Source organism: Ctenopharyngodon idella, chromosome 15 (assembly GCF_019924925.1).
Source record: "Ctenopharyngodon idella isolate HZGC_01 chromosome 15, HZGC01, whole genome shotgun sequence".
NCBI lineage: Eukaryota > Metazoa > Chordata > Actinopteri > Cypriniformes > Xenocyprididae > Ctenopharyngodon > Ctenopharyngodon idella.
The window spans coordinates 23,863,320-23,874,623 of NC_067234.1; the positions used below are offsets into that span (position 1 = coordinate 23,863,320).

The window sequence follows — 11,304 nt, forward strand, 5'->3', positions numbered from 1 at the left end:
CCAAGGCTGAGCTGAAGGGACGAGGGAGCCTCGTGGAGCCGACAGGTCGTTGAGCCGAGGTGATGGGCTTGGCAGCTGGAGCCAGAGCAAGGGGATCCTTGTACTGAGGCGGAACTGGAGACCAGAAGGCCCAAGGCGGATACAGGGGAGCAAAGTGGAGTCAGAGCAGGAGCTGAAGGGAAACAGTGGAGGCGGGGCTGAGGATTTGGCTGTTATGTGCATAGGAGGTGGGAGTTGGAGGCTGGGACGCACGGTGTCCCGTCAGACTCTCTGTGGGGCTTGGGCTCCGAGGGGAAGATTGGCTCAGTCCTCTTATCTGGCTCGTGCGTCACGGTAGGCTCAGACTGTCTGCCTGCGGTGGGCTCTAGCGTTAGCTTTGTGCAGTGTGTGGGCAGTGGCTGGCTGGGCTCAACGGCACGGAACAATGAATGGCACACAATGAAACTGGCACACACTTGGAAACTTGGTCAACTTACAATGACAGGGAACACAGGCAAACAGGAACAGGGAAAACAGCACCAGAACACAGTGAAACTAAACAGAACAGAACTTACATGTTGCAATGAGGAAAACAGCTTATAAATTATACTAAATTCAGAAAGTTTTCTGTGATGGGTAGGTTTAGGGATAGGGTTAGGGGATAGCATATACAGTGTGTGTGTGTGTCTTCTTGTATACATGGTTTATGAGGACACAAATGTGTATAATGACATGGGTATTACAACGTAAACATGGTTTATGAGGACACTTCCTGTGTCCTCGTAAACCAAATGGCTTAAAATATATACTGAACAGTGTTTTTTTTTTTTTTTTTGAAATTCAAAAAATGCACAGTTTTCTGTGATGGGTAGGTTTAGGGGTAGGGGTAGTGTAGGGGGATAGAATATACAGTTTATACAGTATAAAAACCATTACGCCTATGGAGAGTCCCCGTAAACCACACATACAAGTATGTGCGTGTGTGTGTGTGTTTGTGTGTGTTCTAATATATTCATATATTTTGCTCACTGGTTACAACCTTTGCTTGTCTAGAAACATCCAGTACAATATAAACATTCAGACATTACAATGAATATTACAGAGCAGTTTAAGTAACATTCAAGCAGAATTTCAAGAAAAAAATGACTAATATGAATTTTTATCGATATTTATTATTCAATATAAGTATTTTGACCATGTGCATCAGAGAAAGAAAGCTGAAATATGTATCTTATTATCATCAAGCTTCCACAGAAAGCTTCTAAAATGTTATTACTCATAAAATAGTATCATTATTAAAAATATTATTATTATTAATTTAATTTAATATATTATGTATATATTATTGCTTTGACATTGAGCATACTCTGTCAGTTGTGAAAGTCAAATGTGAAACAATGTGTACATTTAAAATGCAAATAACATATTTATAACTTCATTTTCAACATTAATTTCAAACAACATTGTTTTTTTTCTGCTGGTTTTGAAGGAAAGATCATTTATTAAGCTTAATAGCACACATTGAATGGGTGTGTAAAGTCATTCTGAATAGATTCTTAAGGATTCAGCAAATAATGCATGCTGGAAAACAGGCACAGCGCAGAGCTGAACCAGAGTGCTTCATATAGATCTCGCACCTGTCAGCTGTCAAGTGACAACAAAGAGCTGTCAAACACACTCCTACCTCACCTTTGTTTTGCAGGTTACATGCCTGAACACTGTCAAAGAACAGTGACAATCCCTGTACCTTTGTTGGATGTTTGTTTTGCATTTTACACATCTAATGCAAAAAGGAGTGTTTTCCATTTTCAAAACTGTTCAATAATATAGTATTGCACTTTTTATTATAAAAATATAATACTTCATTTTAGTGTCCGTTGCACATCTTACATGTACTTATTGTAGTAATAACAATTCATTATGCATAATTACAGGCAACAGCCAAACCCTTAATCACGTAATTAATTAATATTACTCAGTACTTATTTGTATAATTACACTGTAACAATGTAACTTTTTATTACCATTTGAACTATAGTATGAGCTGAATTAGGTTAATGTTGATGTCATATACCTCTAATTCAGATAAAAAAATAAGTAGAGCAAATGACTGTAAAATATCATGAATATGAGTATAGTGAAAAAAATGCCTCTACCTCTGGTGAGTTTTTGAGAACATATGACACATTGCATTTCCTTCATTTACAGCAATTATGGAACACACCATAATTGATTAAGATTATGTAAAACAAACATTTTAGAGTACTGTATGTACTTTTGTAATTCAAAAGGAGGGACCAAAATCTTGAAAATTCATGTCTGTAAAATGGCTCCTTCCAGTGGCAACTAAGAAAGTGCATCAGGTGTTATTCAAAGGTCAATATTAAAATGATGGCAAAAGGCAGAAATAAAAAATAATATATATATATATATATATATATATATATATATATATATATACACAATCTGGTATCATTTTTTCAGCAAAAATAAAAAATTTAAATATACAATCTGGTATCATTTTTTTAGCCACTCACATGGCATGGTTCGTATATATAGATAGATAGATAGATAGATAGATAGATGGATGGATGGATGGATGGATTTTGTCTGTACAAAGTCAGATTTTTATGTCTGTCCACACTAAATAAAATAGTGAGTTGGCAGGTGTCTGATCTGATGAAATAAAATCATTAATCTTTCTCATGCAGAAAACTTTTTTTTTTTTTTTTTTTTTTTTTTTGAGAAATATTTTAATTTTAAACCCCATATTTTTTCATCAAACCCTTCAAAATACAATAAATCCTATGGAAAACAGACCACACTCCCACAGTGCTTTAAGGTTTCAAAATCTCACAGACTGATTACTCAGCCTTGATATATTCTCTCATTTAAACGCTATTTTAAAAAGAGAAAAATTATCATAATTTCCCACTAATTACAGATGTAAGAGTATAACTGGCACCTTAGCAACAGAATTTCTTACAACCCATGTGTGCATTTCTAATGTTACCCCAGATAGAACATAAAACATTAATGGGGGCAGGATTCTTTGCAAGCTGGTGATGAAATTATGGTGTAACCTTTATCAATGTACCAGAGTCTTCATGGCAGCGAAGCAAGGATGGATATCACAAAACAGCTATTCTTACTGCAAATGTTGTTATGATGACAAATCACAAAGAATGAAAAAAAAAAAAAAAAGAAATGGGACAAAGTTGCTAAAAAATAAAACATAAAAAGATTTTCCTCTGACAAATGTGAAAGCTACTACAGTGGAGTGTCAGTGATAGATGTGGGCACTCAGAATCTGAGAATGACCTCGTTCTCCTTCAGAAAACACATGATTATATAATGTATATTTTTACATCTTCTACATTTGCATTTAGGACATACTAATAAACTTTTTTTCCAGAGACATGATGTACTCAGGAAATATTATTAATTTTGAAAGTCTTGTGTGCATATAGACTGATCATCCATTGCAATAAGAAATATTGTAAAGTTGAAGAAGATCAAAAAACCTAAGCCCCTGGCAACAGGGTGAAAAAAGCAGACAGAGAGAGCAGTATTCATTTCGACTTGGCAACAGGACAAGAGGAGGTTCAATCAGTTATATTAGTTTCACACTGCGAGAAGTGTGCAATGAATCCAAGCATGAGGTCGTATCAGAGTTTTAAGGTAATGGAGTCAAACTGAAATGTCAGATATGTTATCTAAAAAAATCATGCTTTTCAAATTATGATTATTTTTTTTTTTTTCACAATTTAAAGATTAGCTAAACTAAATTTGATGTAGATAATAATGAATCAGAATACCATAACTATCGATTTATTACATTTATATTGCATTATTTTGTGTTTTCTACTTTATTGGAAACTGCGACAGTGGAAATGAATTAAGGAGAATGGGGCTGGTCACACTTTTCACTCCAGTGAATATTTCTCAAGGTGGGTTTATTTTATTAAGCCAATTTCTATTTAACCTCACAGTCGCAAAAACAGCTATTGAACCTTTCCACCATTAATGGCTAGGGAAAAAAAGATTCAAATAACTGTAGTAGGGAATGTTTTCACAGTGAAATCTGCCATTAAACAACATATAAGAGACTTTTCAGTAAAATGCAAAACGCTTGAAAGCAAAAAATATAAAAGGAAACATATATATACACTAGCATTCAAAAGTGTGGGGTTAGTAAGATTTTTTTAATAAGTCTCTTATGCTCCCTGAGGCTGCTTACATTTGAATTATTATTACAATTTAAAATAACTGTTTTCTATTTTAATATATTTTAAAATGTAATTTATTCATGTGATGCAAAGCTGAATTTTCAGCATCATTACTCCAGTCTTCAGTGTCACATGATCCTTCAGAAATCATTCTAATATGCTGATTTGCTGCTGTGACAATTTTTATTTGGTTGTGGACACCATAATTTTTGTTCAGGATTAAAAGAACAGCATTTATTTGAAATAGAAATATTCTGTATCAGTGTACAAATGTTCGTACTGTCACTTTTGACCAATTTAATGCATCCTTGCTGAATAAAAGCATTAATTTCTTTGAAAAATATATATCTTACTGACCCCAACATATATATCCATTTAAAATAAATGTAAAAACTTGCTCCAACCTGACACCCTTTCAGTTCAGTTCAGTTAAAAAATGCCTTCATTTAGTTGACACCTGTCTGGATGTAGATATCCAACAGCTACAGAATAAATATAACGATATCATAATTTTAGTTTGGAGGACAGACACACACACCCGCTTTCATGTTTGAAACCAAAACCACAGCTAGAGCAAAACGTACATTCGTGTAATTGGACTTTTGACTCAAAATCCTGTTGTTACTGAGATGCAGCCTTTGTGACAACTTCTCAGTGTGACAACTAGCCCCGGTCTCTGTTATGCAGAAATTCAAGTGTGGTGCAAATCAAAACAAGCTAATGAGTGTTTTTACAGCAAAAGTCTTGACTTTTTTTTCTTGTGCAAACAATGGTCTTAAAGATGAAACCTCATTATACATGTCCAAAGCATAAACGGATCAGGACAAATGTGGCAACAAAGTTTCAACTCGGGCAACATTCCAGCAGGTCTGATGCAACAGGGCTGCAACAAGAGTTACATCTCCATAGTGTAATATAGTGTCCTTCCTCGTCGCATGTGGTTAAATAGTGCTTTACAAGGGTCCCTGTGCTTAGATTCTGTGCTTAGATATACATCCAGTCTGGTTTTTGTCCAACTGGACCCACTTTAATAATCATCAGGATTTACTTACCCTCTACATTTCAAAAGGAAATGCACGTATGCAGAAAACTTGACTTGAGATCAAACGGGAAATCACAAAGCTCTACTGACTGATATGTGGACTAGAGGCTGAAGTTCGGACTGAACTTGTCCCGTTGATTTGGACTCTGCGCCGAGGGGCGAGGCGGCGGAAGGATACAAGCTCGTGTGATGCGGTTACTGTTTGGTTTGACGTGATACTCTTCTGTTCTCCAAAACTTTTGAACGATTTATCGTGTAACCGATCAGTCTCGACATCAAATGAAGAAGAGTGAGACAATGTTCTGCTAAATTGAAAACGTGAGCTCCTCCACAGCGGTTTACTGCGCTCACAGAAGCTCTTCAGACCTGACCACTTCAGCACGATGGAGTAAGTGTCAACTTCCATTCAGACTTTTATATGAGCTACAACTTCCTGTGACAGTGCAAATCTCAGTTTAACTAGTTTTCGGAGTTTTTGAACTATAAGAATAACCTGCAGAAATCGATAGAGAGGGGTTTTCATAATGACATTTGTTATAGCTTTGTTTGAAATTGCATTTCAAATGCAGAAATTGCTTAACTTAGTTTTTATATATTTTCTGTACTGCTCACAAGCTTTTTTTTAAAAAAAAAAATAATAATAATATAGTGTAAGGCTCTATTTTTTTAGACACTTTTGACCTTTTTGTTTCTGAGTGGAGTTTTATAAAACAATATCTTTTATATTTTTAAATTAAGTTTAGTTTATATTTCTACAGTATAAATAAGCATTTGAATTTTAAACTGTAAAAAAAATCCCTTTTGAAATTAATATTTTAAGGCTTTACCCTCTGTTTTACATTTGGCACTGAATTTGACTAGAGGCATCATATTACAGCATACTAAATGAGCACTAGCAAAAGGTCATATTCATATGTTTAGATTTTATTATTATTTCAGCTTAAATGATTAGAAAACATTGCACACTATCTTATCAATTCAGTCAATTTAACTTACATTTTTTGTAATTAATCATTTTCATGATAGTCTATGAAACTGTGCATCTTTTATTTGGAAAAAAAAAAGGAAATGTTTGAGTTTGTAGTGTTTTTATTTAAAATTGTGACACTTGGAAAACTGAATTAGCCTAATAAATGTTTAAATTTTTTTTTTTTTGTATTTTAATATAGGTTTCAGTTTTTCACATCTCTTTCCTGTATGAGGCATTTCTGCGATTCCCATGCATTGTACGCAATTCACTATTTCAATCGAAATACAGCAAATTGTGGCGGCATAGATTATTCCCAGGAAGACTCCCCTCATTTGCACAGCCGGCTTAAGAGCTCCCTCTTTCCTACTGGCTAACGAAGGCCAATCATAGGCGGAGGGAGGAGTCTGCACAGACGTAGGACTAAATTGGTAAGCAGTACGACACTTTTATTTTGTCCGATTGTTGGTGGGAACCGCACTGCAGCGTATGTGTTAATGGCGTACAGTAAGTAAAGCAAATATTTTGGTGATCCACATCTTTTCATCTTTTCATTGCTACTTGCATGTATTGTTTAACAGGAAAATATATATTTATATTCTTAGTTCAGTGTTGTATTTGCGCAACCATGCATATGTTGAAAATATCTGTGTGCTGATATAATGCTTTTATTTAATTAACTGAATTGTTTTTCTCAACAGATTGGATGACAAAAACTTTTGACGCTTACCCAAACTCAACTTCCACGGAATCCTCTCCTGGTTCCTCTATCCCACCCTCACCTCTGGAGCATGATGTCCAAATGCCCTCCGACTTGGAGGTTATGACCACTCTTCTTAAAGAAGAACTGGCTCAACTGGAGGATTATTACCTATATGAATCAACACCTATGAAATTGGAAAAATGGCAAAAATGTGACAAAAGCCTACAAGCTATGGCTACGCAGTCATACTATCAGTTACCCTGCGCTTCGTACAATGTAAACCAATCTGAAACAAATCCCAGGCTGGTTTCCCTTGCGAGTGGAGAGCTCGACCTACGAGGCTTCTGTGGGGGCTCTATGAGCCGACCGAAAATGTCTAGACCCGGCCCCTACAGCTACATTCGGACACACTGCAATAGCCAAAGAATATCAGCGAACGGATGTAAAGATGTGGAGGTGTTTGAGAAAGAAACGTGGACTTTCAAAGGGACTCATTCAGGTTACGCAGAGCTGGCTTTTGACCAGTGCTCTGTCGACAAATCCTTCGGAAAGAACCACGGCAGCGCAAAGAAGGTCCGAGAATGTGCTATACTGTTGAAGGAAGAAGAAAAAAGTTGCTTTACGGAGGACGTGTTTTACCGAGCGGAGATGATGAGAAGTTACGATCTTGGTGGCTCCCTGGAGCCCCACCACAGGAGAGAGGGCCAGAGCCACGGGATGAAGATGCTCGGCCACGATGGGATTCCCATGCCGGTTTTGCAGTGCGCCGAGAATGAGAGCTGTCCGCCGTATAAACAATCCGATGTAGCTGAGTGTTACTTTCACCAGATTACTGCCAATTTAGAGCCATATCACGGCTTCATGAATGAAATCGATCAGCCAATCAGAACTGGGGCTGTTGATATCCAAAATAATGACTACTTGCACCATGAATGCCTTGGGGATCAAAGCTTTGAATGTTTGTCCGGTGACAGTGTTGGGTCCTCTTTGGAGTTGCCTGTCCAGAAACCGCTACAAAGGTCACGGGAAAGTCAGTGTCTTTTTAAACCAGATGTTAAAGTAGGTTCTTTGGAGAGAAACCATGGAGAACGCAAGCAGAAGAAGAGAGACCAGAACAAGTCTGCTGCCCACAGGTACTGTAGCCATTTTTTTTCCTTTCTTTTTTAATCTGTGTTTTACAAGGACAACAACAAAGTTGTCACCTTGGTCAGTTAGTCAGATGAAAGCCCTAGAATATTGCATGAGCTAATAAAATGTTTTTGTTTGGGATCATACGAGCAGAAAAGCTGAACCATGCTATTTTATTCCACAAATGTTGCCAAAAAAACAATAGGTACCGTCAGCGTAAGAGGGCGGAGCAGGACTGTTTGGAGGAGGAGCTTCATGGTTTGGAAGGGCGGAACAGAGAACTTCGGGACAAAGCAGAATCTGTAGAGAGAGAGATTCAGTATGTGAAAGATCTCCTGATTGAAGTCTACAAGGCTCGCAGTCAGCGCTTAAAAGAGGATTCCAGTGCCTAAACCGTCTCTTACCAGCATTTCACTTATACCAGGCTCTGACAGCATGTTTTTATGCTCCAAACAGTTAGTGAACCTCAAAAAACCAAGAGCTCATGTATTAAAATGGTTTTGTTTTTCCAAAGCGAAAGCCGCATGGTTTCATGAAACTGAGAGCATAATATCTGAAGCACTGTGATGATAGCCTTCAATACTGACCTAGCTTGGTATTTAAATTTACAGCGATATATTTAATGAAAAACTGCCCATCAAGGTTTGACTGAATTTCACATGGGACATTACATTTCTTTAACTCTACTGACTTGTTTTAGTGTACAAAATAAGATATTCTGTACAGGCTTGCTCCGTTCTTTATTTATCATGAAATATCATGCTTAACTCAGCAGCACAACATAATGAGAAATTGTAATAATGTAGCGACATGGTCAAAATTTTTACCATTGTAATAACGCAAAGCACTGCAATGTAAAATGTCACTACTTTTTTGTTGTCTGTCCTTTTTGCTTTATAATTTCATGTATTTCCTTATATTTCTCCTTTATTTGTGAAATATCTCATGTAATTATATTTAGAATACAGGAGAAATAGTGCTTTTGCAATTATATTTAAATTGCTTTAAAATATATTTTAAACTGAGGTTTATAGCATATTAATGACTGATTTTTTTGGCTCAGGTATGGAATGCATGTCTAATACATCGAAAAGCATGTTGGGTTACAATTTATTGCATGACCCAAAATAAGAAATGAATGCTTTTGTGCATTATGACAATATGTAGGATTTTTATTTTGCCCATTTGTTTTATTCACATTAACATAGTGCTTTAAAATTGTGCTTCTTTTTTTTTTTTTTTTGGAATTAATGTATGTAATCAGTATGAGATATAGATTGTTTTTATGCAGGTTTGCGGAAAACAATCATTTGCTACAGGACTTTAAAATTCAGAAGAATTTGAATGATTTCAATCTATTTGAACAGGTGCACATTACTACAGTAGTATACTGTGCCTCTGAAAACAGACAAGCGTAGCAAATCTGAATGCATTTATTTCTGCAGGTTCTAATGTGTTTCAGAATCTACCAACACTTGATTAATAAATACAAATTATATTGTGCAGTAATTCTTATTTTTGGTTGATTAAAATGTCAATAAATGATTCTTAAATATTTTATGAATATTGTGATGAATAATTATTTTGCTTGTTTACACACAGACACATACTGATAATTCAAAGAAAAGTGTATCAGCATATAAAACATTTCAGTACTTTTCCAAGCAACTAAAAGGCAAATATCTGATAAATGATTAATGAAAATACACTGTAAACATCGATCAAAAACATGTTTTTCCATACATTTTAAGATACAAACTTATATACTTTATAGCTGCTGCGCTAACATATCTACATTTCTTTAGCATCCATTTGATATGAAAATCTTTTGTAAGAAAGGATCATATAATTTTTGCACGTATGTGACAATAAATTCGCTGTCCAGCTCCGTTATATATATAGCTTCACTAACATTTATTGTATTTTTATTATCATTATATAGGCCTACTTTTACTAATTATTGTTATTATTTAGCCTACATTTTCAGTATTCAGGCTAGCGTGCTTACAATAATTTTCGTGTTTGAGCAAACTGAAATGTTGTACACTCTTTTAACAAGCTTTTTATTTTTATAACCCATTATAATTAGGAGTTCACCATCAAACTTAAAGCACATTAGACATGAAGCTGGTTGTAATGTGTGATGTGGCCTCACGATGGCATCAAAGGAATAAAACGAGACGGCAGGCGAGGCAACGGTGTTCCTGTTGTGTGTGGTGAGAGAAACCTTGCCGGTTTATTTCAATCTAGATCACACAGCGCTCAGAATCAAGTGCCGAATGTACGCCAGATTTGGTCCAGACTCTGTTGCTAGGCCGTCTACATACTGAACAACACAGGCTACAGTTGCAGAGAAAATTAGGCTATGTAACCCTTTAATTTACCATGGATTTCTGCATAAACTCCTGATCTGATCTCATACTAATTGATAGTTAATTTAAAAATCACGCAAATAACTATTTTTCTGTCAAATAACAGGGTTGTAAGTCGCTAGTCTAATAAGTTAACCTCCAAAAGCTCAACAGGAAGCAAACCAAGACTCCAAATGAAACGTCTTAACCTATAATGCAGCAGAATCCAAATGTGGTCAGTTTTGATGTGGTGTGATTTTTCAGTTTCTTACATTTGTGTGAAATTAATTGTTAAGATACATAATTTTGAATAGCCTAATTAATATGATAAAATAATGAAGTAGATTTAAAAATGTGTATTGGGTAAAAATGTGATTATAGGTGGGACAAAGTTTACTGTACCCCGGGGTAATCTTATTACAAGATGGTCCCTTTACATTCATTTTTCAATTATTTCGCCTACACTGGATGGTGCAACATCATCCTGCACACAATGCTCTCATATCTAAATATATTATTTATTAGTTCTTATTGGGGTTTCTTAATACATCTCCTGTTGTCTGAAGCAATCCTATAGTGTTGAGTGAAAGATTTTGCATAATCATACAAGAGAGAGAGAGAGAGAAAGAGAGAGAGAGAGACTCAGGAATAATGGCAAACATCCTATTGATCTTTAAATCTGAATATGCAAATGAAGCATTGTGCAAGCATTGTGCAAGCCCCCCCCCATGGTGAATTCTTTTTAAGAAATGTTTAATTTCAAGCACACCACATTTACAGCAATGGTGTGATTCAAATCAACATTTTCTTTTTTGACCCAAGTGCAAGTCTTTTGCAGATCCGTCTTTATTTGCAGCGCTGGAATCTCATACAGCATGTGATGTGACTTCTGAAGGCACTTCTGG

The 11,304-nt window shown here is 35.8% G+C and overlaps 1 protein-coding gene across 1 annotated transcript; it reads left to right on the forward strand.

Annotated features, from left to right (window-relative positions):
* The first annotated feature begins 5,145 nt into the window (after positions 1 to 5,145).
* atf5b (activating transcription factor 5b) lies at positions 5,146 to 9,608 on the forward strand. The gene is made up of 4 exons (XM_051864032.1): positions 5,146 to 5,638; positions 6,420 to 6,648; positions 6,919 to 8,053; positions 8,254 to 9,608. The coding sequence occupies exons 3-4, from the start codon at positions 6,924 to 6,926 to the stop codon at positions 8,438 to 8,440; spliced, it is 1,317 nt and encodes a 438-aa protein (XP_051719992.1). The 5' UTR covers positions 5,146 to 5,638; positions 6,420 to 6,648; positions 6,919 to 6,923; the 3' UTR covers positions 8,441 to 9,608.
* Positions 9,609 to 11,304: the final 1,696 nt, after the last annotated feature.

Bases quoted from the DNA above. Each gene is read 5' to 3' on its own strand.
- atf5b (XM_051864032.1), top strand. From the start codon at position 6,924: ATGACAAAAACTTTTGACGCTTACCCAAACTCAACTTCCACGGAATCC. The intron at 8,054-8,253 runs GTACTGTAGCCA...AAAAAACAATAG, and splicing joins AACAAGTCTGCTGCCCACAG to GTACCGTCAGCGTAAGAGGG.